Source organism: Manis javanica, chromosome 3 (genome assembly GCF_040802235.1).
Source record: "Manis javanica isolate MJ-LG chromosome 3, MJ_LKY, whole genome shotgun sequence".
Classification (NCBI taxonomy): Eukaryota; Metazoa; Chordata; class Mammalia; order Pholidota; family Manidae; genus Manis; species Manis javanica.
Genome location: NC_133158.1, coordinates 32464116 through 32489969, shown reverse-complemented (window position 1 = coordinate 32489969; position 25854 = coordinate 32464116). Strand labels below are relative to the sequence as shown.

General features: G+C 45.7%; 2 protein-coding genes across 2 annotated transcripts in view; one reads left to right on the top strand and one right to left on the bottom strand.

The window, feature by feature from the left end:
• The window catches only part of SYN2 (synapsin II), a 207670-nt gene that overhangs the window by 15154 nt on the left and 166662 nt on the right, over positions 1–25854 (bottom strand). Inside the window, exons 5-10 of the mRNA XM_037000264.2 lie at positions 24170–24259; positions 14040–14102; positions 13507–13649; positions 8908–8982; positions 8351–8453; positions 6721–6870 (exon numbers count right to left, since the gene is read on the bottom strand). Coding sequence (XP_036856159.1) covers positions 6721–6870; positions 8351–8453; positions 8908–8982; positions 13507–13649; positions 14040–14102; positions 24170–24259 — 624 coding nt within the window. The remainder of the gene's footprint in view (positions 1–6720; positions 6871–8350; positions 8454–8907; positions 8983–13506; positions 13650–14039; positions 14103–24169; positions 24260–25854) is intronic.
• On the top strand, positions 16311–24818 carry TIMP4 (TIMP metallopeptidase inhibitor 4). Its single transcript, XM_017655856.3, has 5 exons — positions 16311–16533; positions 17612–17709; positions 18138–18252; positions 20974–21098; positions 21735–24818. The coding sequence occupies exons 1-5, from the start codon at positions 16395–16397 to the stop codon at positions 21930–21932; spliced, it is 675 nt and encodes a 224-aa protein (XP_017511345.1). The 5' UTR covers positions 16311–16394; the 3' UTR covers positions 21933–24818.

Here is a 25854-nt window from a genome sequence, read left to right as displayed (position 1 = left end):
GCTCGTCCTCCTCTGGGCCACCACATGTGCAGTGATACCTCTGAAGGCTGAGTCTTATCATCACTCCTCATGGGTCTAACCACAAGCCAAACAGAAAGCAGACTGACATCTGAAATCCCGCTATTACAATTCAGCCCTTTGGCTCTGGAAGATTTTACAGGGAAATAAAAGGAGTGGCAGCCGTGTAATAAAAATGAGAAAAGCTCAGCCACATGAAGGAGAGCACTGGGATGCCACTCTACTGGCATGACCTGAGAGGGTTTGCCCACCTGCAGTCCTCTCCCGGGTTCCCGGGGGGCGTAGGAGCAGCGCACACTTCTCCAGAGCCCTAGGATTTAAGGCCCAGCTGAGGTCCCCGTGGACAGACCCCAAGGGGCAGCGAATGGGTAGGGGAATGGAGAGCAGGGCACGCGGGAGGTTTAATAGATATACAGCCTGAGGCTGTGGCCATCACTGGCCACCAGGTGTCACCACCACCTTGAGAACGGTCTTCCTGGATCACTTCAGCGTCCATGGAGGAGAGCCACTTGCTCTGGCCGACCCTCAAAGGCAGCCACAAAGCTGGCGGTCCAGCCCGGCTAAGGCCGAACCCTCACCGGCCAGATAAGGCTGTGCTGCTTTCAGCAACCAGCAGTGCCTGTTACCAAGCCCCGCCCACCCCACCATTACCCATCTCCACTCCAATGGTCTGGGCCCAGCAGCTTGCCTGGTCCCACTCTCAAGACTTTGCTCTTTGTTTTCTGTAATTAACCCATTTCGGGGTAGGGGACTAACTGACAACTGGGTAAGGGTGACCCTCTGCTCACCTCCCCGCCAACCTCCTTTAGGTGCTCTTCTAGAATCAAGGAGATGCGAGCTCTAATGGTAAAGCTGCAGGCGAACACACAGAGAAATAGAAAGGGAGACAAATGGCTGCTCCCGAGTCTGTCTTGGTCCTGACCCAGAATACCGGGCAAGAAGCAGCTCCTGGGGCTTGTGACTCAGGCCAGAAGCCATTTCAGACTGAGCTGCCAGAGCCATAGAAGAAAGGCCAGTGAGCGGAGGGCGTGACTGTGAGGAATGGAACATGACTTAGTAACAATACCTAAGAGCTCAGACTGCCATGCCGAGCCCTGGCTGGGACCCAGGTAATGTCCCTTGGTTTACACCCCTGCCATTTGCACACTACCGAAATCATTCATAGGACCTGGTATCAACTCCAATACTCTGCTAGGGCAGTTAAAGATGCTTATTCCAACTGTGAACACATTCAACAAATATGTATTGTGACAGCATATCAAGGGGAGGGGGAGTGGTTTGCCTGGAGAGGAGTATTTTATCACTTATTTGTATAGAATTGCTATCACATGGCAATAATAAAAAAGCAGACAGACTTGGTTTCGTTACTGTTTAACTTTTCCACGGTGGGACCACACCCACCTACCCCTCTTTAGTACACCCATGATGTATTCAATGGCTACTAGGTGCTGGCTCTTCTCCTGGGACCTAGAGATACAGCAGTGAACAAGTCCCTGCTCTCCAACAGCTTACATTCTAGTGGAAGAGACACACAGGCAAGAATGATCTTAGCTCAGAGCAAGTGTGACGCAGAAAATTAAAAGAGAGAGGGTGGTAGCCAGTGAGTAGGTGGTAGCTTTGGATTGGATGACTGAGGAAATACCAGCTGTCATGTGTTTCAAGGAGGAGGGAGTGGTCAACTGCATCAAAGCTATTGAGAAGTCTTATAAGCTAAGCCGGAAACTGACTGCTGGACTTGGTGACATGGAGGTCACTTTGACAAGAGCAATTTCAGTAAGATGGGGTGGAATTCTGACAGGAGTGGGTTAAAGAGAAAACAATGTAGTGAGAGGAGATGGCGGTTGAGACAACTTGAGAAGATTTTCTGTAAAGGGAAGCAGAGAAGGGGAGTTGGAAGAGAATGTGGGGTTGAGGGAGGTGTTTGGTTTTTATTTTTCCAAATGGGAGATGTTTGTGTGTGGTTGTGATAATTTGGAAAAGAAGGGATTGATGATGGAGAGGGACACTTGAAAGCAAAAAGGAGGTGGGATCCAGATCATCAGTGGTGGGTGGGCCTCAGAAGCAGGTTCGTGTGGTTCAGGAGGCACCTAAGCTGGTAGGTGTAAAGGTGGGAATATGAAGGCAATCTGGTCTGATGCACCATGGTCTCGGAACCATGAGGACAAAATGTCAGCTCAATCATGACCAGTGAAAATGTGCTACTACCAGGGAGAAATGGGAGGCAAAAACATGGCCAGTCATGACTTCAGTTCTAAGCGGCAGTGTTTTGCCAAGTGTGACAGACTGTGGTGTGTCTCCTGTCTTTGGGTGGTGCAAGATTGGGAGGAACTAACAAGAGAATACGAGAAGACTCCAGCTGACAAATGGTGCTGAAGTCTGTGCATTCAGTCATGATTTCAATTTAGAATTTGAACAACTTTTGGACAGGGACTGTAACTCACTCATCACTGTAGCCCTAAGTCTATTAACTAGTTTTTTTTTTCTGGTTTACATGCTAAAATTCAAACTCATTAAAATTAAACATTTACAAAAGTGTACTATTTTTCTTAACAGCTCTATTTCTTTTTTTTTATTAAGACCTTTTAAATTTTGGTATCATTAATATAAAATCACATGAGCAACATTGTGGTTACTAGAATCCCCCCATTATCAAGTCCCCACCACATATCCCATTACAGTCACTGTCCATCAGCGTAGTAAGGTGCTAGAGAGTCACTACTTGTCTTCTCTGTGCTATACTGCCTTCCCCGTGCCCCGCCACTACATTATGTGTGCTAATCACAATGTCCCTTATTCCCCTTATCTCTCCCTCCCTTCCCACCCACCCTCCCCAGTCCCTTTCCCTTTGGTAACTGTTAGTCCATTCTTGGGTTCTGTGAGTTCCTTCGGTTTTTGCTTTGCTGTTATACTCCACAGATGAGTGAAATCATTTGGTACTTGTCTTTCTCTGCCTAGCTTATTTCACTGAGGATAATACCCTCTAGCTCCATCATGTTGTTGCAAATGGTAGGAATTGTTTTCTTCTTAAGGCTGAATAATACTCCACTGTGTATATGTACATCTTCATTATCCATTTCTATTAACTAACTTTAAGCACTCACTTTGAACTAGGCCTGGTGAGTCAGTGGAAACACAGATGAATAAGGTATGGTCCTTGCTCACAGGGGCTGAAAGTATTTGAGAAACATTTGCTAAATTAATTTAATCATGTATAAAGTAAAGAATTTGGCCTTACCCAAAGAGAAATCTGGCCTTTATCTCCACTGCCCTGGGAGGTAACATCTAAACTCCTAGAATTTCCTGAGTGATAGGACTGTCTTTGTTATTCATGGTGGGGGCCCCTCATACCACAACTGATAGTGTAGATAGTATATGCAAATGAGGTGACTCACAGTGGCCCCTCAGGCCACGTGATATTAGCCCTGACCTCCAGAGAGGAGGATGCTACAAACTGAGTTCAACCAAATGATCAATCAAGAGTACCTATGAAATGATACCCCAATAAAAATTGTGAACACTGAAGCTCAGATGAGCTCCTCTGATTGGCAGTACTCCCTGTGTATGGTCACATATGGATGCTGGAAGGGTAACAGCATCCTAACAGCAACGGAAGCTGTGTGCTTGGAATCATCCCAGACTCTGCCCCATGTATCTTCCTTTAGCTTATTATTAACCTGAATCCTTTCCCACAGTACACCTGTAACTATAATTGTTTTCAGTAAGTTCTGCATGTCCTTCCCTAGAATAATCAAATTTTGGGGAACTCTTTGACCTTCCCATTGGTGTCAATAGTGAGGGCACTCTTGTGGAGGGCTGTGCCCTCTGATTTTGCAGTTGGGCTGAGTCCAGGTTTCACGTGACCTTAGAATTGAAAGGGATCTAAAGATCATCTAATTCAATTCCATTTCGGAGGTGAGAAGTCAGAAGTCTAGAGTTGGGAAGGACGTGCACAAGGTCACAACATTATGGCAGAATGTCCAAGCCCCTGAGTGTCCTGACTCCCAGCATGGCGTGCTTTCCACAATATCCTGCTGTAGCTTCAAATGTGAGGCAGAACAGAGAAAAGCTTATCCTTGAGCCAGACTGGCTTTGCCACAAGGAATTTTGGTAGGAGTTCCTGTATTTATGAAAGCTGATTCCTTAACTATGTTTCTTGCCTTGACTGTGATATATTACAGATTTTTCTTTAAAATATTTAAGTTGTAATATTTAATGTTTACAAAATGGGATGCTTGTACCCAAGAAGAGCTAATGTTTTCTGCAGGGTGGAAAAATTGTGGTGGTGGTGGGGATATTTCTTCCTTTGCTATTGAACTTTTATGTTTCAGATATCATTTTGTATAACCTAAATTTTATTGCTAGAAGAGATCTTAGGAATCTTTTTTCAACCCTTCATTTTACACACGAAGATGCTGAGGCAAAGAAATGGGAAGAAATCTACCCAAGATCACTTGGTGGGTCAGTGGCAAGGACAGGCCGAACTCAGGTCTCCTGCCTCTTCATCCTAGGACAGAATGACCTCCCTGCAAAAGGCCAGAAGAGTGTTGCACACACTTATCAAACCATTTAAGGGACCCTCATAGGATCCCACAGCAGCCCATTTTTGTTTATGTTGTCTGGGCAGCATCAGACTCTATTACTCTGTCATACATTCTTAAAGCAGCTACCAGACGCTCTCTGTATTTCTCAGGGTTAAAGGGAAGAAGAGGACTACTTATTACTCTTCCTCTAGAGCAGGGGTGAGCATTAATCTGCCTATCCCATCGCAGAGAGAAATGGTGTGGACTAAAGGGCAAGACAAGGACCCAAATACCTTTACATCAGCTTTACAAAATCATAAAATCTAACCACAGGTCTGATGTTTTTTTTCAAACAGGAAGATCCTTTTTTTATCACCTCTAGTCAAGTAAAATACTTAAATAATGGACTTGTATCTCTAACAAACAATTAAATGCTGTTTTCTCAATTACCCTGCTATAATTCTCTAGTGACTAACATTCCTGAAGTACAGGAACAGATTCTTGAACTTGGCCAGAGGTCTGACACAGAGTGAGTCAGCTGCAGAAGGTGTGACATGCCCACAAGAGCTAATGTATGATACCACCCACCACATGGGGCTTTTCTCAACTTGGATACCTGACAAGAGTCAGAGTTGACATCTATTGGTGTAGAAGCTCCCATTTAACCAGCCTCAGTATGGGAGTATTATACTCAGATAAATTTTTAGAGCTGAAAAGGTATTTAGGTATCATCTCATACTGTAGGCAGAGAAACTGAAATCCAGAGAGGGAACTAACTTACCAGTTGTCATACTGTTCTGCTGTGGTCATTTTCTACAGAAATATTTCTCATACATTAGGTTTCTAGTTTGCTTCTATGCTATGATTCTGTGATACTCAAATGATGAGAAGATAAATGTGGGGTAATGGGTTCTATGCTAAACGATCCAGACTACTTTACACTGCCTTCTTCCTCTCCTTCTCCTTTTCTTCTTCCTTACTGAAGGATTTTGAGAATCCAACTATTTGGCTTCTGATTGCAGTACAATCCCAGTGAGTCACCGAGCTTTAGAAAAGGGAGTGGTAATCTCAAAGCCTAAGGTTGTAGGGAACCCAAACCCAAAGGCCTCTTACTTATATAACAACAACAGATGACCTTTATTGAGTGCTTATGATGCACTGTGCTATATTTTAGATTCCTTACTTCAATATAAGGACCTTGTCCAAGATCACAAAACCAATAACTGGAGGGCCCAAGATTCAAACTTGGGTGGTTCTTCCCTTCAAAGCCCATACTCTGAATCACTATTCTATGCTACCCCCTAACTGAAGTAGGGTTTTAAAAGAAAGACTTCTGAGATATTTTCATTTACAAGCCTTAGAAAAAGTAGTAACTTCACCCCAATTCACACAGCTTTTTAGGGGAAGAGCTAGACTAGGACTCAGTTCTCGGATTTCATTGTCCCAAGTTCTTACCACTTCATTATGCAAAAGTTCAGTGGAGAGAAGAGTTTGGGGATATTTTTGAAAGACGAGCTATTTCCTAGATGGGACTAAAGACCTTCAGGTTCAGGGCCCCTGCCTTTCTTTGCCTAGAGCCATAGGAACTGAGGATCCACAAAAACCTCACTGTATTTCCTGCTAGACCTGCAGCTCGGATATTGTCACTGTGCATGTGGTTGGCCATTCATCAGACACTGCAGCTGCCTCCTCTCCCTTAGGAAGGAAAGCAATTTCTCACTTGAGTTTTATCTCATCACTCTTGACCTGACTCTGCCCTTTCTCCAGACCAGCAGATGTCTCAGAAACCCCCTTCTTTCCCTACAAATACAGCAGAACCTTCACAGTGACTAGCTGGTAAGAGGTCTGAGCCAGCCCTTCCTCAGAGACCTTCCTGTTTAAAAGTGGGAGCATCCTGGGTCCCAAGGGCAGCTGTCTGGTTCCCTAGAGACTTCAGGTTCAGAGGAAATAGATCCAGCACTAGATCTCTGGATAGTTCTATAGCTGAAACTGAACAGTGGTAATGACAAGGATACTTGGGCTTCTGGATAGGAGGGGAGGGAAGGAAGAGGGACAAGACTCCACAGATCACACCCAGGCTTGTGGGTGTCTGACCTCTGCTTCATCCTAGAGCCACCAGAGCCTACAGTGGTGGGCTTGGGAATGGTTCTTGACTCTCTTATATCTCTTCTCCATGGCTTACCTGTGGTTGCTGGGTGGTTAAGGGTCTCTGAGGAGACAGGACAGGGGTTCTGGACAGCAGGTGGTTCATCTTGCAGATGACTAGTTCAGTAATGAGTTGTCTATCCTCCACCTGGTGTTCCCCAATCAGTGGCATACTACAGTCCATGACCTGGTGGAAGATGTGGCCAGGTTAGGAAAGGGTCTGGCAACATAAAAGAACTGGTACAGGCTTCCAGAGTGAGTAGGACTTAAGCCAGCAAAGACAGGTTGTGGATGAAGCTGTGTTCCTGTCTTCAGCTAGAAGCATGTTCCTGTCCAAAAATAGGACCTCTCTGCTCCCTCCTCCTGCAAACTTTTGTCTTGGGCCCTTCTCCCCACTTCACCCAGGCCAGGGCTCAGTGAGATGGAAAGACTGGTGGCCAAAGGTAGTGGGAAGAGGTAGAGAGCAAGGAGAGAGGACAGCCCGAGGCCTCAGAGGTCTGTAGGCAGGCGGAACAGGAACACGTGAAGTCATTCCTTTAAATCTATGGCTAGGAGCAGGTATTTTTCATCTCTGTGACTTTTTACCCACATAATCTCTATCTCCACACATACTCTGCCCATCAAACAACGATATTCCTGCCTCTGTCATGACCTCGGATGCCTTCCCTTTTCACCACTAATCCTGATTCTTCCTGTTCCTCAAGGTCCAGATCAACGTTCTCCTCCTTTAGGAAGAGTCTGCCTGCCCAGGATTACAGACTCTGTAGTCCAACTCTCATTTATGGATGGGAAAACTGAGGCCCACCCAGACAGGGGAGGTATGAAGTAGGGCTTTAAAAGAAAGATTTCTGAGATATTTTCCATTTACAAGCCTTAGAAAAAGTAGTAACTTCACCCCAATTCACACAGCTTTTTAGGGGAAGAGCTAGACTAGGACTCAGTTCTCGGATTTCATTGTCCCAAGAGTGTTACATACCAAGCAGATCATATATAGATTCTGAAGCCTACTTTGGGCTCCTGACGCTAATCCTCTGCAAATACTACCAACTCCTGGCGGAAGCCTTTCCTGTTTCCCAGAAGACTGGGCAGGAATTGTGTGAAAGATTCATACTGCCACTGATTTTCCCTTTAATATGGGAAAAGGGAATCAGCAAAGTTGTGTTAGAAGACCAGGCTGAGTAAAGTGTCTCCAAGGCTCAAAGAGATACTAAGAAGAATGTACTGCATCCAGAAGACCTGAGTTCTAGCCCAGGTTGAGACACCGATTCACTCTGCAGCCTTGGGCATATGATCATAGTGTTGGCCCTCAATTTTCTCACTTGCAAAATGAGCAGATTGGACCAATTATTCCCAAGGCTAGCTTTCTGAGACCACCACTGGTAAAACCACTATAGTCTTCCCAGATTATATGGCACTGGGCTAGGACCCTAGGAACACAGATCTGGCATCTGTTACCTAAGATGTGGGTCACCTTAGCTGGTTGAAAGCAACAGCTCCCCACTGGCAGAGGTATTTTGCTATGTACAGCCACTGACCTTGTTGTCTGAGAACCTCCCCATAGACCAGGAGGCTGCAGTCCAGGCTGCCCACATAGTTCTTAAGCCAAGAGCCTGACCTCCAGCCTTGGGGGTTTTCTCTTGCTGAGAAACTCCTTGGCCCAAACTTACCTCAAAAATGTAGTCTTTCCCATCTTTGCCATGTACAGCTTTGACAGCACAGATGTCCAGGCCGCCAAACATCTCAGAGCAGGTGTCCACCCACAGCTTGTACCTGGAGGGGAGGGGAAGATACCCTGAGGCTGGGGCATTGGCTCACATTGAACCTGCCTGCTGCTCCTGCCCTCCCTGCTGCCTCCACCTCCTCCAACCCCTCCTTCTCAGCCCCCTCTCAGCTACCCCATCAAGTACACATAGCCTTACCTATCATGCACTTCAGTTCTGCTTTCCAGAGCCCACCCACCTTCGCAGGCTCAGAGAGGGTTTCACCTACTCTAGGTGGCTGTCCTTGGTTGCTATTGGAGCTTCTACAGTATGTCCAGTCTTTACCGACACAACTTAGCACATAACCCACTCCTGCCTTATCTTGTTAACTGGTTGCTTGGGCCTTTGTGTTCTACCTGCCCTGTCTGATCAGAGGCTCCCTGTGGGTGGGGCTCTTTTCTTCCACCTCTTCATCCATGGAAGCCTCCCTCTCATGGGCTGGAGACTAGACTCCTCTCACCCACCTGTCTGACATGGCGATCTGCTCCAGCATCGCAGAGCCGGTGTTTGTCTTCCAGTTCCCTGAGATTGACGTTCTCCTGTAACAAGGTTCGGCCAGCATAGGACAGGCAGTGAGTGGCACCAGCAAGAGAAGCGCATGAAACTTCCAGAATTTTAGTTCACTATTGCTTTCCCCACCTGCTTCTCCCACAGATAGCCCAGGGGCCTAACTGCTGAGCCAAAAGCCTGGCTGCCTCTGCCAAACCTCACCTGCAATGCCCTCCTCTTCTCTTGAAGAGTTCAGCCCAGACTGCTCTGGCTACATGGAGTCTCCTCTGATCTTCTCAACCAGATGAGCACTTGTTCTTCTTAGAACCCCTGCAGGACTCTACCTTCATCTCATAATCTTTTATCTACTTTTTACATTAGTTATCAAGCTAAGTATTCTTCTGTTCACTGAGGGTATACACTATGTCTTGTATGCCCAGCAGCCTACTTACCCACTTACTATCTGGGCTGACTTGGTATATACAACTTAATTCTACTGAATCCTGGGAACATCTTCAGGGTTCTTGTGAATATCTCCCGATGACTTCCTTACTAGCTTATTTATTCATGCATTCAACAGTGAATTTCTGAGGGCCTAAATTATTAGCAATGTGATTCTGGACAAGTCAGTTAACCTCTTCAAGCTTAAGTTGCCTCCTTCATCAAATGGAGATGATGGAATCAGGTCTCCAATTTTATTTCCCCTGACCCTTGAATCCTACATCGTGTGTTAGAGTCGCTAATCTTGCACTAAATAGGAGGCAGATGACCTGGGTTCTGGTTCTGCATTTACTCTTGACTGGCTGGGTGACCTTGGACAAATGACTTCACCTCTGTGAGCTCTCTTACCCCTGTGTAAACATGGGGTTGTCATGAGAACCAATTCATACAATTTTAAACAAACTATAAAACACCAAAAAATATCTTTTTAATTATTGTTTTTTACTCAGACACAGTCAAAGGAAAGGGGGACAGCAGGCCCGCTCACACCACTGACAGAGGCCTCCATGTGCTGTCCTTATCACTCAGTACTGCTTAGAGGTGGGATGATGTGCTCGTCTCCACTCAGCAGCTCCCTGGAATACCATCCCCAGAGATCTGACTGCAGATGCTGAGAAACCTAGACATTCAGCTCCTTTTTCAGAGCCCTGAGGCAGCCCAGACTACTGTCTGGATCTCTAGGGTGAGAGCCAGGGCAGAAGGGAAGACACTCGAAACTTACCTTGGCTATTGTCAAGACAATCCCTTCTGAAAGCAAGGGGCTTGCCAAATGTTTGAGGCAGAGGAGCTGAGAGGACCTAAACATTCTCCCAAATTCATTGTCCCTTGCAAACAAAACACTGAGTAAATGTTTTCTGAAGTTGCTCTGGTTGCCCACCCTTCAATGTTTAGGAATTCTCTTCTGTTATGCATCATTTAATTTGTTTTTGGAAAGTGAGTGAACATGGCCTTAAAACCATGGTGTCTCCTTTTAAGGATCAAGATACGCTTGCTCTACTGTCATAAATGTTTTGTTTCTTCATAAGATTTTAAAATGAAAAGACAGGAGATCTGCTTTCCTAGGTGCTTGAACATACCGACTGTTCCACTTCTTTTAGCTAGTTTTTATAATTATCCTCCTTTGAACTGTGCATGGTTTTAAAGCAACCTTTATTCCAAGACTATAAATAAAAAGTTATAAACTTTTCAAAAGTAGGAATCTAGTCAATTTATGCATCAGTTCTCTACAAGGGCTCTTCCCTGAATGTTTATCAGGGGCCTAGTATGTGCCAGCTGCTGCACAATGTAGTGGAGCTGCAGAGATTCCTCTGTTCCTGCTTAGCGGACAGTGACACAGATTCAGACTGTAAAGGGTTATGAAAAGGGGGTGCAGACAGAGAAGACAAGTAGTGACTCTATAGCATCTTACTACACTGATGGACAGTGACTGCAATGGGGTGTGGGGGGGACTTGATAATATGGGTGAATATAATAACCACAATGTTGCTCATGTGAAACCTTCATAAGATTGAATATCAATGATACCTTAAAAAATAAATAAAGAAAAGGGAGTGCAGAGAAGGTGCTCCTAACTCACTCCAGGGGTGGGGAGTGTAAACACTTAAAAGGGGGATGAGGAAAGAAAACTGGAAATGGACAGGTAAGGGAAAGGAAGCTGCTCAGCCTTGAATCTGAAGCCTGAGTGGCAAAGATCAAACTAATATATTTTCATGTTCTTTGTTTGTAAAGATAATATTACCTTAATTTTTTTAAAAAGCAGGTTTACATTTCCAAAACTGGAATTTAAGCCATTTGCATTCTTAGGTGTATTACGGAAGTTTAGGTAGTCTTGAAATCTTTTCTTTTTTTTCCTCTAAATTCTAATGGAGGAAACCTTTAACTTCCCATTCTAGCAAATGGACAGTTATGTGGAAAAGTCATTTATTCTCATAATCACCAGGTTTTTAATGCTCTGTAGGATTTTTCAGGGCTATATATTTTCATCAGGAATTTCTTAACTTTATCTGTGCACAGGCAGCCTATGGATTTCTTTCAACATATAAAATATATAAGATGTATAAATGTGTAAAGTAAAGTACATAGGATAATAAAGGAACTCCATTGTTCAAAACAATTACCAAAACAGAGTTATCAGAATATTAAAATCTGTGATCAGGAAAAACTCTGTTTCTTTATAAACAACAAATGTATTTTACAAGTAAAAACACAGTGGCAGGTCTAATGACTACCATGATTCATAAGTTATGATAAAAGCAATTGGCATTTCAAAGCAATCCTGAGAAGGAAGAGTAAAGCAGAGGGGATCTCGCTTCCCAACTTCAAACTCTACCTCAAAGACACAGTAATCAAGACAATTTGGTACTGGCACAAGAACAGATCCACAGACAAGTGGAACAGACTAGAGAATCCAGACATTAACCCAGACATATATGGTCAATTAATATTTGATAAAAGAGCCATGGACATACAATGGCGAAATGACAGTCTCTTCAACAGATGGTGCTGGCAAAACTGGACAGCTACATGTAGGAGAATGAAACTGGACCATTGCCTAACCCCATACACAAAAGTAAACTCAAAATGGATCAAAGACCTGAATGTAAGTCATGAAACCATTAAACTCTTGGAAAAAAACATAGGCAAAAACCTCTTAGACATAAACATGAGTGACCTCTTCTTGAACATATCTCCCCGCGCAAGGAAAACAACAGCAAAAATGAGCAAGTGGGACTACATTAAGCTGAAAAGCTTCTGTACAGAGAAAGACACCATCAATAGAACAAAAAGGAACCCTACAGTATGGGAGAATATATTTGAAAATGACAGATCCGATAAAGGCTTGACGTCCAGAATATATAAAGAGCTCACACGCCTCAACAAACAAAAAACAAATAACCCAATTAAAAAATGGGCAGAGGAACTGAACAGACAGTTCTCTAAAAAAGAAATACAGATGGCCAAGAGAAACATGAAAAGATGCTCCACATCGCTAATTATCAGAGAAATGCAAATTAAAACTACAATGAGGTATCACCTCACACCAGTAAGGATGGCTGCCATCCAAAAGACAAACAACAACAAATGTTGGCGAGGCTGTGGAGAAAGGGGAACCCTCCTACACTGCTGGTGGGAATGTAAATTAGTTCAACCATTGTGGAAAGCAGTATGGAGGTTCCTCAAAAAACTCAAAATGGAAATACCATTTGACCCAGGAATTCCACTTCTAGGAATTTACCCTAAGAATGCAGGAGCCCAGTTTGAGAAAGACATATGCACCCCTATGTTTATCGCAGCACTATTTACAATAGCCAAGAAATGGAAGCAACCTAAGTGTCCATCAGTAGATGACTGGATAAAGAAGATGTGGTACATATACACAATGGAATATTATTCAGCCATAAGAAGAAACAAATCGTACCATTTGCAATAACATGGATGGAGCTAGAGGGTATTATGCTCAGTGAAATAAGCCAGGCAGAGAAAGACAAGTACCAAATGATTTCACTCATCTGTGGAGTATAAGAACAAAGAAAAAAACTGAAGGAACAAAACAGCAGCAGAATCACAGAACCCAAGAGTGGACTAACAGTTACCAAAGGGAAAGGGACTGGGGAGGGATGCGTGGGAAGGGAGGGATAAGGGGAAAGAAAAAAGGGGCATTACTATTAGCAGACATAATGTAGAGGGGGCACAGGGAGGGCTGTACAACACAGAGAAGACAAGTAGTGATTCTATAGCATCTTACTACGCTGATGGACAGTGACTGTAATGGGATATGTGGGGGGGACTTGGTGATGGGGGGAGTCTAGTAAACATAATATTCCTTATGTAATGGTAGATTAATAATACCCCCTCCCCCTCACCAAAAAAAAGCAATTGGCATTTAGGGAGATCTGTCACAACCATAGTGTAGTACCAAAAATTTATCTTCCCTTTAGTGACAAGGTCACTGTTCTCTGCTCTGTGGCCCAGAGGAGGTTAATCTGAGAGTCAGCTGCTACCTGGAGGCTCAGATTCTCTGCTAGGCTGAGGAGGAAGTGAGGAGCATCTGCTGGGACCCCACTCCCACTCACATGTAAGCCTTGTAGTTGTTGCCTATCTTCTGGACCCGGATGTCATACTTGGCGTCGATGAAAGGCTCTGCTGTGGCGTACGTCTGGGTGAGGGCCACCACACTGGCAATGTCCTGGAAGTCGTAGTGGTTTTCCACTTTGACCTAATGTTAGAGCAAGGCAGAGAGGGAGAAAGGGAGACATATACACACACACACACACTAAGAGTCACTGGAGTTCTGGCCTCCAAACCCCATCAAGATGTTTCCCAGCCAGAAGCAAACCTCCTCTCCCTGGGAAGCCCCTTCTCTCCAGCTTCCCTTCCCTGGGCTCAGAAGCCACACTTTCTGCCAGGGGCCCAAGGGGCTAAGCAAGTGACTTGCACTCTGCTTGATGAAAGAGGTCTGTTTGGGTAACATTCATAGCTTCAGAGGGCCCAAATTGTCTTCTTAGAAAGAATTCATCAGTAACAGAGGCAGAAGAAAGTCTACAACCTGACTCTGAAAAGCACCCTTCTTGGCCTCAGCCCCAAAGCACAGCAGGCCTGGCCTTACCTTGCCCATGCCCGAGTGAGCGTGGCCGATCTTCACCACCACTGGGAATGTGGGCAGTGTCAGCTGAAAGCAGAGAAGAATGGAAGGAATTAGTCAGAATATGCCTGCTTCTCTGTGGAATCTTACAAATATTTTTCTTGGGAACACCCTTGGAGGGGCCCTTTAAAGAGCTAGTCCAACTGTTATGAATTTAAAAACTGAGGCCGGTACCAGTAACTTGCCTAAGGCTGCAGCATGTTGTGGCAGAGCTGTAAGAACCCTGCTCTCCTACCTGGTACTCTCTACATCTTTAAAACTCATCGGTTGCACCTTCGCTGCATTAGACAAACACTGGGCAGGACTGACCCTTAGCCAAAGAGAATTTTTTTAAAAATTCACCTTTGAAAGGGTGAGTTTTACTGCATGTAAATTGTACCTTAGTAAACACCAATGAAATAGAAATGTATGTTTGGAATCTTAAATGCCCCTCTTGTCATGTACCTCTTAGTACCCTATCTCCTCCAAACATCCAGCTTCCCTGTGCTGTACCTGGCTTTTCACCCCCTTTCACACTCTGCAGTGCTCATCAACATCCCAAAACTCACCACCACATGCAGCTTAGCTTGCTGAGGCTAGGATGCTAAGGCTAAGATTACCTGAGTATGCTAAGTAGTCCTGCCCAGCTTGGCATTTGGAAGCCAACTGACAGGAGAATTCAACATGCTTATTACTTGAAAGAGATCGTTAAGAGAGTCAACTCTCCCTGAAGGTAGCTAGCAGAGCAACATAAAAACTTAAAAGAAGTACTCTCCAAGGGCAGGATTTCAAGCTGTTACACAATGGTGCTGGAGGAACTTAAGCAGTGGAGTGGAAGGGGCACCAGACTAGACAGCAGGGCACCTGCATTCTAGTCCTCTCTGCCACTAACTCTCTGCAAGTCACTTACCTTACATCTGCCAAATGAAGAGACTGGGCAGGATGCTTTTTCAGATTCCGGTCCAGTAACATATCAGACTCTCTTTTGGTCTGGGTTTTGTATGAAGTACCTACCCGGACACCAAATCTCATCTTTCTTAGGCTCAGCTTTCAATTTCCTTCTTTTCAAACATCACTACTTTATCAAGTTGAAAAGATGTCTTTTGAAGGAAATAACATTAACTCTGATGAAAAGTTGATTCCGAGGGAATCCTAAGTGTGACCGGATACTGGGAGTACCTGACCTAAGGATTTCAGGATTCCTGGCAGAGGCCAGTGGAGGCTCAGCTAAGAGCTTTAAAAGGCCTCAGGGATCATGAGGTTCAAATGTATCTTATGGACAAGAAAGTGAGACCCAGGGAGGCAAAGGTTGCAAAGCTACCCAGTCACAGAATCAGAGCCCAGCCTCCTACCTCCCAGTCCCGCACTGTATGGAAACATCCTACAGTTGTAATCCTGTGGGTCTCTTTCTATTTGGAGCCTCGGAGCACTATGCTCTGTCAGAGTGTACATGGCTCTGGTCACTCCCAAGTACATGGTATTTCTAAGCTGTCCCAGCTTCTTTAACAAGACATAGCCTCTCCAGGAAGTAGGGACATGAGACAGAAATCAGCGTAGCCTAGAGACAGTCTGGAGAGGGCTTTGAAGTCCCAGGTTTGCCCTAAGTGATGGGATACCCTGTGCTTGGAGCCCCCACCAAGAGCACTGTCCTCAGCCATCTGCAGAGTCTGAGGCTCCGGGTGTAGGGAAGTGCTCCTAAAGCTGCTTTCTCTGACATCTCTCCCCATCCCCCAGACGACAGAGCCAAGACACACACACACATCCCAACTTTCTCTGTCCTATTCCATTACTGTTTGCTGTTGCTTTGGAGCCTCATAAATAGGGCATTGAAAACACTTCCTGCAGCTGAAAGAGGCCCGGAGTAGCTTGTCTCATTCCCAGTGTGCAGCTCAGCAAGGGGTCCGTCCTTTTCTGTCACTGTCTCTTTTGCCTGTTGTAATTCCGTCTGCCTCTCTCTGACTCTGCCTGTCTCTATTGTGCCTCTCCTCACTGTTTCTTCTGCCTCAATCTCTGTCCTCCCATCTTTCTGCCGTGACTCCATCCCCTCTCGCAGTGCCTTCCCTCTACCTCTATAAACTGCTTAAGCAGGGAAATAGAGGCTAGGGGTCTCTCATGGAGCTTCCCTCCTCATCTCACTGAGCCTGCCATCGGGAGGCCTCGGGTCTTGCGGGGCCTGCAGTCGCGGGTGGCCTGCAGCCAGAGGAGGGCGGAGCCCATGGGGCGGGACTGGCCCTAGGTCCACTCATAAAGCCTGGGGCGAGGGGCACCACACGTTCTGAAGGCGCCCTGTTAGGGCGGTTTGGTCAGACCCCACAGGTTCCGTCGGGGCTCTGCGGTGTCATGGCCCGGAGCCCCCGGACTGCGCCGAGCTGGGCGCTGTGGCTGCGGCTGCTCGCACTGCTGCGGCCGCCGGGGCTGGGCGAGGCGTGCAGCTGCGCCCCCGCGCACCCCCAGCAGCACGTCTGCCGCTCGGCGCTGGGTGAGTCCGGAGGCCCGCGAGGTCCACAGCAGGGGTGGTTGTGTGGGGTTGGTATGCAGACCCGGAGTCTGCAGGGAAAGGGAGGCGCTCCCGCTACTGCTGATGGGTCTGGCGGGCCGGCGCCATGGCAACCTTGCAAAGCCTGATAACTTGCAAGGAAGTGAAGACTGTAAGGGCCTCGATAGCGACCCCTCACCTCTGCCTACTGTAATTATGGTATGTCACTGAACAACAGGTCCTAGGAACTCTCCAGGGATTATTCTGAACTACTGGGTGGGAGAAAGGGAGAGCCAGGTGCCACGGGCACTGGACTTTCATTAAAAACATCCCTGCATATCCAAGCCTATAACTGAAGTTGCTGCCATGCCCCAACCCAACATGCATCTTTTACCCTTCCTCTTCCCGCCCCCTGTAAATACCTACCCCGCCCCCTTAAGTCCCTGGTATACTTCTATTCACCCTTCAAGGTCTTACTCAGGTACCTGCTCTCCTCTGAAGGCTTGCTGACTCCTTGGTGCTATTATAGCATCTCTAATGTCCTTGGGCTCCCACTATACTGTGCTGTTGATCTTCGTAAGTCCACTAGACTAAGAGTTCTGCAGGATGGGGGACCCTGTCTTAATCACATTTATAAGCCAAATAACTAGTGTTAGGCTAGGCACAGAGTAAGAACTTCATAAAGAGTTTTTGATTAATGTGCAAATGGCAAATTTGAACTATAGCTCTGGTTGGGCTCCATTTAGGGCCTTGCGTTACATCAGCTGATGTCTGCACACTGACTGTCTTCAAGGGCCTCCCCCTCCCTCCTCTGCCTTGACAGCCACCTCCACCCCCATGCACCCTGGGCTATGGAGAACTAGACTTTCAAAACTAGCAGGTAAGGTGTAGAGACTGTAGGACCTAATAGCCTGAGGCTGCAAAGGAGCTTCCAAGTCCCCACTCACACACATCCTCCTCCTCCTCACAACCCAGCAAGACCTTAACCCAGAAGTCCCCTTCAAAATTGTTTAGGGGCCCAGATTCCAGATAGATTGCTCCCACAGATTGCTGAAGGTTCCCTTTTTTCTGTTTCATGCAGCCATCCGGGCCAAAATCTCCAGTGAGAAGGTAGTTCCTGCTAGTGCAGACCCTGCTGACACTCAAAAAATGATCCGGTATGAAATCAAACAGATAAAGGTACATGGGGAAAGGACAGGGCGTTTATCCCCTTGGGCTGTTGGGAAGAGCGGGGCCTGTGTTCCAGGAGGACTGGTCAGGTGGCCTGCGTCACTGGTCCTAGGGTATAGACACTGAAGACGAATGGATGGCATGTTGGCAGCAGGTCCCACAGAGCCTGAGTGACAGTGCAGAATAGGCCCTCAGTGTCTCTCTGGTCCTACAGAAACCTATGCTTGAAGCTTCTAGAGGTACCTCTCCTCTCGCTGGAATAAACCAAGGTTTCCATTTTCTTATAGAGAGAGATGACCCAGCTGGACCATCTGTGTTAATCAAATCCTGAACTAGGCACACTTAATTTTTTCAGATTTAGAAATAGGAAGTTTTTCCTTTTAAGGTATAAAGTACACTTAATGACCCAATACTGCTTTTTGGTGATTGCCTTTCAGATGTTTAAAGGGTTCGAGAAAATCCAGGATGTTCAGTATATCTACACACCTTTTGATTCCTCTCTCTGTGGTGTGAAACTAGAAGCCAACAGCCAGAAGCAGTATCTCTTGACTGGTAAGTTAAAGACCAGCAAGTGGCCCTCAGAGTCTCTCTCCCCAGAAGACAGTCAGGGAAGAGCCAGGGCTGTCCTTGGGCAGCAAGCTGAGCCAGGTGGCATTTCCTTGGGCATAAAACAGTGTTGTGTTACTAAGAGACAGACTGAGTTGGGAGGGGCCTTGGCAATCTCCCTTTCAATACAGGAGCCTTCATTACAGTCATCTTGGCCACCACTACACTGTTATTTTAGGAACTGGTTGCTCTCCCAACCTAGAACAACTGGATCCATAATCAGTTTTAATTGAAAACTAAAAATTTTTGGCATCTTGGGCTAAAATCTGCCCCTCTGAAACCACCCCTTGTGAGTTCAACTCTGCTTTCTGCTCTGTGATGATCCTGCAGAGACCTGAGGATAATAGACAAGTGCACTCTAGCTCCAGATTTGCTGGCATGGTTCCCAGACCCTTCCTATCGTGGCCACCTTCTCAAGTTGGATATAGCCTGTCCCTAGCCTTCCCCTAGCACAGGACCTTGAACTGGACACAACACTACAGGTGACATTTAGATCCTGCTTACACAATGACGCTTCCCTAATTTACAACCACATGAACATCTCCTTTCTCTGAACTACAAAATAATTTAGTATTGCATTCATCCACTTATGGAGTCATTATTGTGTGGTTCTTTAACTGTTCTATCCCAACCAATTCAGTGTGGAGGAGAGGCTCAAGGATTGTGTGTGAGCAACTGCCCACCAACACACACATTATAGTTCCTGTAGCCTAGAATGGCATTAGCTTTAGACAGCCATGTCAGGTCACACTCTTGGCTCATAGTGAGCCTGTGTGCCTAACTCATACTCTAGGCCCTATTCTGGGGGAAGTCAAAGCCAGGCCCTAACAGGAAGTCTGAGTCCAACATGGTTCTGTCTCCATGAACTTAGGCCTCTCCTCCACACTGAATTGGTTGGGGTAGAACAGTTAAAGAACCACACAATAATAACTCCATAAGTGAATGAATGCAATACTAAATTATTTTGTAGTTCAGAGAAAGGAGATGTTCATGTGGTTGTAAATTAGGGAAGCGTCATTGTGTAAGCAGGATCTAAATTTGCCCTACAAGTTGAAAAATATTTAGAAAGTAGGCAGGGAAAAGAAAAGCAGAGCAGGTGGGACAAACAGGAGGAGGAATTCCACGATCTGCCCCTCAGGTTTATCAGTGAATGACCATCTACTGCCTGCCAGGGCTTGGGCAGGAGAATGGAGACTCAGTAACAAGTCACAGTCCTCAAAGAGCTCACAGTCTAGACTTGGCTCCTGAGAAGTCATAGGCATTGGTGGCCTTGAGGGTAGGGGCTCCCCAGCTCTAAGGATATGGGATGATTCTGATCTAGGAGCCTCTGGTGGGAGAAGCAGAGGCAGGGCATGCCACTGAGCCCTCCAGGTTCCAGGAACAGCAGGCAAGGCCACATCCTTTGTAAGCACCTACCGTCTGCATGCCCAGCTCTCTGCTGGGAACAACAGTGCTTCAGGAAGCAGGAGCTGGGCTCTCTGCCCTCAAGGAGGTCAAGTATGACTGAAGGTAAGGATAACTGACGAAACATGGGTGTACCAAAAAGTCACTGGGGGCACCATGCTCTCAGGAGAAGGCGCAAACTCTTTTACTTAACGTTAGTTAAAAGCCCTTTGCAACCAGAACACTGCCGATCACTCCAGCTTTGGCTCATGCTGCTTGTCAGGGATAGTTCCTCGCTCCTTGTCTTCCCCAACAGCTACTTGCAGTTGCAGGGCTGCACTCTGCTGAGCTGCACCCCTCCACCTTTGCAAAGCAAAGTCCTCGCTTCAACTTGTCTGACAGGTGAACTTCTACCTATTCCTTCAAGGCCCGATGTAAGCCCCATCTCCTCCTCCTCCTGGCCCTCACCCCTGCCACAGACAGAGATTATTGGGCTTTCCTTTGTTCTGAAACTGCATCTTTTTTTATAGTGTAATTTTTGCCTCCTGATCTGTCTGCCCTACTAGTTTTTAAGCTCTTCTGGGGCAGAGATCCTATCATATTTATTCTGTATTCCTGATACCAGGTCATAGTAGTTGCTCAGTGAGTAAGTGATTGAGCAACTGAATTTCTAAAAGAGGTGTGGGCCAGTGTGGTCACGGATGGCTTTGAGGATGAGATGGTACTGAAAGGGGTCTTTGGAAGATGGGAGAGAGCTTCATAAGAAGAGGGACTCTCCTGTGGGCAAGGGGAAAGACTCACCAAGACAGGCATCAGTGGGGCAGGAGACTGGCCTGTACAGATACTGAGAAAGGGGAAGGGGCCTATTATTTATTGAAGATCTTCTGTGGGCCTATAACTGTGCAGGGAATTTTATATACATTCTTGCATTTAATCCTGACAGAGGCCTTATTCTCATCTTCCAGCTGAGAAGTTACATGACTTTCTGAAGGTCACACAGCTAGCAACAGGTAGAAAAGAAGGGGGTTCCACCAAGAGTCTTACTTTAAAGACCATGTTCTTCTTTCTGAACCATGCCTTCAACTGTCCTTCATACAAAGTCTGTTAATATCCTTGATATAGAGATTATAAAGGTCTTTCTGGTCCCTTCATTAAGGCCCATGTCACCACTGCCACCAGAAAGCCATTGAAGAAGCTGCAATTCTGGGCTCTCCAAGGACCCAGGCTGCCGGAGCTCCATGAGCAGATGCCTCATGTTAGGTTCTCCTCCATCTCCCCCTGAAGGTCAGGTCCTCAACGACGGGAAAGTCTTCATTCATCTGTGCAACTACATTGAGCCCTGGGAGAACCTGTCCTTTTTGCAGAGAGAAAGTCTGAATCTCCACTACCATCTAAACTGTGGCTGCCAAGTAAGGAATGAATGCCCATTTCCAGGGTCTTTTGGGGGTGGGGAAGGGTCTTGAGCATTGCAGCTTCACCCTGCATATAGTCCTTTATTCATGCATGTATTTATTCACTTACTTGAGATCTGCCAGGGTCAGGCAAGATATGAAGTTGGGGATGGGAAGGCAAGATGGCCATGGGCATTGATCTCAAATTATTTACACTTTGGCTGGGAAGGTGGCCATCATATAAAGCAGACTGAGATAATATAGCTACCATTTAAAGATGGTCTACTCTTTGCCAGGCCCTGCAGTGGTCAATTTATTTAAAATATTTAAGTTAGTTTTTATAACAACTTTAGGAAGAATTAAGATTTCCATTTTAAGGTGAAGAAATTAATGCTCTGAGAAGTGAAGTAACTTGCTTAAGGTCAGTAGTAGAGTTAGGACCCTCAGGACTGTCTGACTCCAGAGATGCCATTAGAGCAGCAATACCATATGTGGGGATTACAGAGGAAGAAAAAGTTGGGGAACTCTGAAGATCTGGAAAGACCTCATTAGGCAGGGGCATTTAAGTGGGCTGTAAGGACATGTAGGAGTCTGAATGGCAATAATGGAAAAAGGACACTCCACTCACTTGATGTTGTGTGGCTATGACTCTAGATCACCACCTGCTATACAGTGCCCTGTGCCATCTCGGCCCCCAATGAGTGCCTCTGGACAGACTGGCTATTAGAACGGAAGCTATATGGGTACCAGGCCCAGCATTATGTCTGCATGAAGCATGTTGATGGCACCTGCAGCTGGTACTGGGGCCGCCTGCCACTGAAGAAGGAATTTGTTGATGTAATCCACCCCTAGCGGTTACCAGTGACCATCATATTCCTCAAGAGTCCTGAAGACCAAGCCAGCTCTTCCCCACAGAGCACTGGCCACGACTACCTGCCTCATCATGGCCAGCCAGTGGGAAATACCAAGCAGATGGTCTGGCTAGCCTTAGGGCTGGGTGGGGCATGTTACAGCCTGTTTCCAACACTCCAGCCCAGCACCTGGCAAGGGCTAAGAGAAGAAGCATGACTTTCCTATTCTGCCCTTAGCCCCTCTCTCCTGTCTCCCAAACTTTTTTAGACTAGCTGGTACCTGTTACTGAGAGTTTTTATTCTGGGTTTGTTTTCCAAAGCCAGAACTATTATTCCCTTTTCTCCCCAGGAGAATGTATCTTCTTCTACCTTAACTGATCTGAGAGGGGAGAAATGGTGAATATTATGCACATGAGATGGTGTAGACTTGTGATGTACAGTACTGGAAAGCAGGCTGATGGTACCATGAACAGGCTGATTTGGAATGAAAAGAACAAGATACTGTGGCTGTGTATCCCCTACTCCTATCTTAGTTCCTCCTATGCACTTTCACCTGTTTAGGGGAGTAACCTGCATGGGCGTGGGGTCACTCAGCCTGAGATCTGCAATGGCCTAACCTCCCTCCACATGTTGTAATACCCTCTCTACCATTCCTGGCAGAGGGTCTGGCCCAGTTAGCACACCTCTTTAGGAAAGAATAGACTTGGTGTTGTCTCTCCAGCTTAACTATACTTAATGCCTTCAACTGGTGTCCATAGACTTCTGTCCTGTTTCCTTTTGAAAGCTCTTCTCTACTAGATTACTAATGTCTTCATTCATACTTAAGAACATTTTTTAAAGCCAAAAAAAGTCTTTCTCTTGTAAGGATGAAATTCCCCTTGAGCTTTTGAGACCTCAGAGAGCGATCAGGAGGTCCTCTCTTGAAGGCAAATTTCAGGATAGAGGACAGGAGAGAAGTAACACAAGGATCCTTGGGGGAAAAGGACGGCAGATGGGGAGTATACTTTGCAACTGTTGCTCTATTTTCAGTGGTCAGCCCTGCTGGATGTTATAGTGAGAAAATCCAGCTTGTTCCCCATCCTCTCTTTAGCTCAGTCTCCTCTCCACTGTGTCTTGGACTCCCTGAGAACATCCAGCACAGACTTCTTAGGGTTCCTCAGCCTCTGGAAGGTTTCCTGGCTTGCCCTAAAAGGGAAAGCCCTACTCTTGATCTCAAGAATTTATTAAGGACATGGGCTTAAAATTCCATAGCCTCTCCCTGAGGAGGCTTTGGCAAACACGAAGGAAGTAAGTACTTTTAAAGGCCTAAGGTTGTTATTCATGTTCTATGTGTGGTTTTCTGATAAGCAGGGCCATGCACAACATGCCAGAAGGTTCCTGATTCACAGAAATGGTGCAAACAGACATTCCTTTTGGAGAAGGGAGTAGGAGGGGGAACAACCATGATCTCTGTCCTAGAGTATAACACTTGGAATACTATAGCAAAGAGTCTCTCCACTGGTGAGTTAAGCAGGATCACCAACTGACCATGCAGGCTGGGGCAGAGGATGTGGGGACAGAAGGGAAGAAGGTGGTTATGCTCAAAGTCACTATGGAGGAAAATCATTAGCAATAGTCCAACCAACCATGCCATCTCTCTGCTCCTTTTGACATCCTAGGATGGCCTCAGAGAAGGCATAGTGTTAACTTAGACTTATCACAATCTAGAGGAAGCCAAGGGGATGGAAGGGCTGGTGAATAATAACAGGAGCAACACCTTACATCTGAGGGGCACTTCACACCTTTCCAGAAGGCTATTACTTAAAGAATCTCACTTAAATTTTGTAAGTACCATATTAGATTTCCTGGTCAGGAATAATTATGCCCATTTGGCTTTTGGATTAGGAGACTGACATGCAGTGAGGAAATGTAACTTGTCCAGTGACAGGTTACTGGCAGGGCCAAGACTAGAACCCAAAGCAGTAGGATCTTCTTGTTGATCCATAGGTTTCTTACTTTATCAGCTTGATAAGCTGCCCTAGTTTCAGCTCTTCCCTACTCTGTCTCCAGATTTTGGAGACAACAGGCTAGAAGCTAAAATCCAGCCCCTCTGGCCCTATAGAGCAGGTCCGTAATTCAACCTCAATGGAGTCTCTGGGGTTAAGACACTGAAACCCTCCTCAGAGCCCCCTAGACACCATGTGGCTAAGATCAGAGTGGAAACAATACAGAGATTAAAATCCCTGCTAAATCACTTACCATCTCTTTGTGGTTGGGGTAGTATGTCTGATCAATAAGTGGGAACTTTTCTCCTCCCAATGTCTTGTAGATGGCCACCAGCTGGGCAAACTGCAAGAGAGGAACAAACATTTCAGCTTATCTAAACAATTCTGAAACAGAATTGTTCCAGACAAAACATCAGTCTATCAAATAAATATTTATTGAGTATTTTCTCTGTTAAGAGCTTTGTGCAAAGCATTCTGAGGATATAAGAGAGTGTACAATTCCTATTCTCAAGAAACCTGTGCTTCAGCTAGGGAAGGGGGAGAGAGTAAGCTAATATTCATTCAGTACCTATTCAATTTTAATGATATTGCATTCAATCCTCTTATCAAATTGATGAACTAGGTGATTACCATCTTTATTTTGCATATGACACTCAGAGAAGGAAGGAAAAGTTACCTAAAGTCACAGAGCTGCAGAGAGGTGAAGCCAGGATTGAAATTTGGGTCTCTAACTCTAAACTCTTCATCTCTACAGATGGCAAGTGGTGAAGCTGGATAAGTAAGGTGGGGCCAAGTCTTGGAAGTTCAAATGCTAGGAAAGGAATGGTAGCTTTTCCCTGTAGGCAGTATGGAGTCATTAGAGTTTGAGCAGGAGTTTCACAAATAAAGTTATTCTTCAGGAAGATTTTGGTGGTCATGGCATATGTAGGACAGACAGACCCAACCTTTCTGGGATTTAATACTCATATGAGAACTGTACTTGCTAGACCTTTCACCTGTGAGAAACTAGAACAGCTCCACGAGAAAGAGGTAAAGTACACATACCTACAGTGTCAAGGTTGAGAAAGAGGCCTTTGGCAAACATCTAGAACCCCCTGGTGCCTCCTGCCCTGACATTCTGTCAATGAAGAAACTGAGGCCCAGAGGTTACTTGCCCAAGGTCACACGGTACTTATTCCAGGGCCCTTTATTCCAAATCCATAATTCTGCCCTACTCCTTCACATAGTTGCCTTTCAGACTGCAGAGACCATGTTCTTCCCACAGGAAACACTTAGGATTTCCCTGTTCAATCCATTCACATACACACACACACCCACACAACCATCCCCAGGGCACTGCCACCATTTTCTCTTTAGTGCTACTAAGTGATTAGTTCACACTCTAAGCCACTGATATCTGGAACTGATTCAAGGAAAAGTTGCCAGATCAAACCTGCCTTCTCTTTATCAGAGAAAGGAAAGCTACAGCTTGTTTCAAAAGCTCAGGTTCTATTTTCTATAAGGGATGTTGGCACATGAGCCATTGGGGGAAAGGGGTGGTGGGGAGTAGTAAAAGCTTAGAACTAGGTTGTTAGAAAACTGGAGTCTTCTGGTTCTTGTTCTGCCTTCAACTTGCTAAGTGTCCTTGAGCAAATGATTTCTCTCCAGGCCTCATTTTCTTCATATATAAAATGAGAGGATTGGATTTGATCAGTTCCTCAAACTTTTTTACCACAAAGGAACATCTTTTCCTTTTATTTCCTCCCAGACTCTATTACCAAATTGCAATTTAAGTGATCATCTGTTGTGGTTCTTTTGTGGGGTCACAAAAGATAGAAATGCATTAAGATTTTTGAAATGCTGGAAAACACTGGAACTTCTGGATCACTTTTCTTAGTGGCACACAGTTCGTGACTCTAAGTCCCTAAAGTCTCCTCCAAGACTGAAAGTATGGACTCT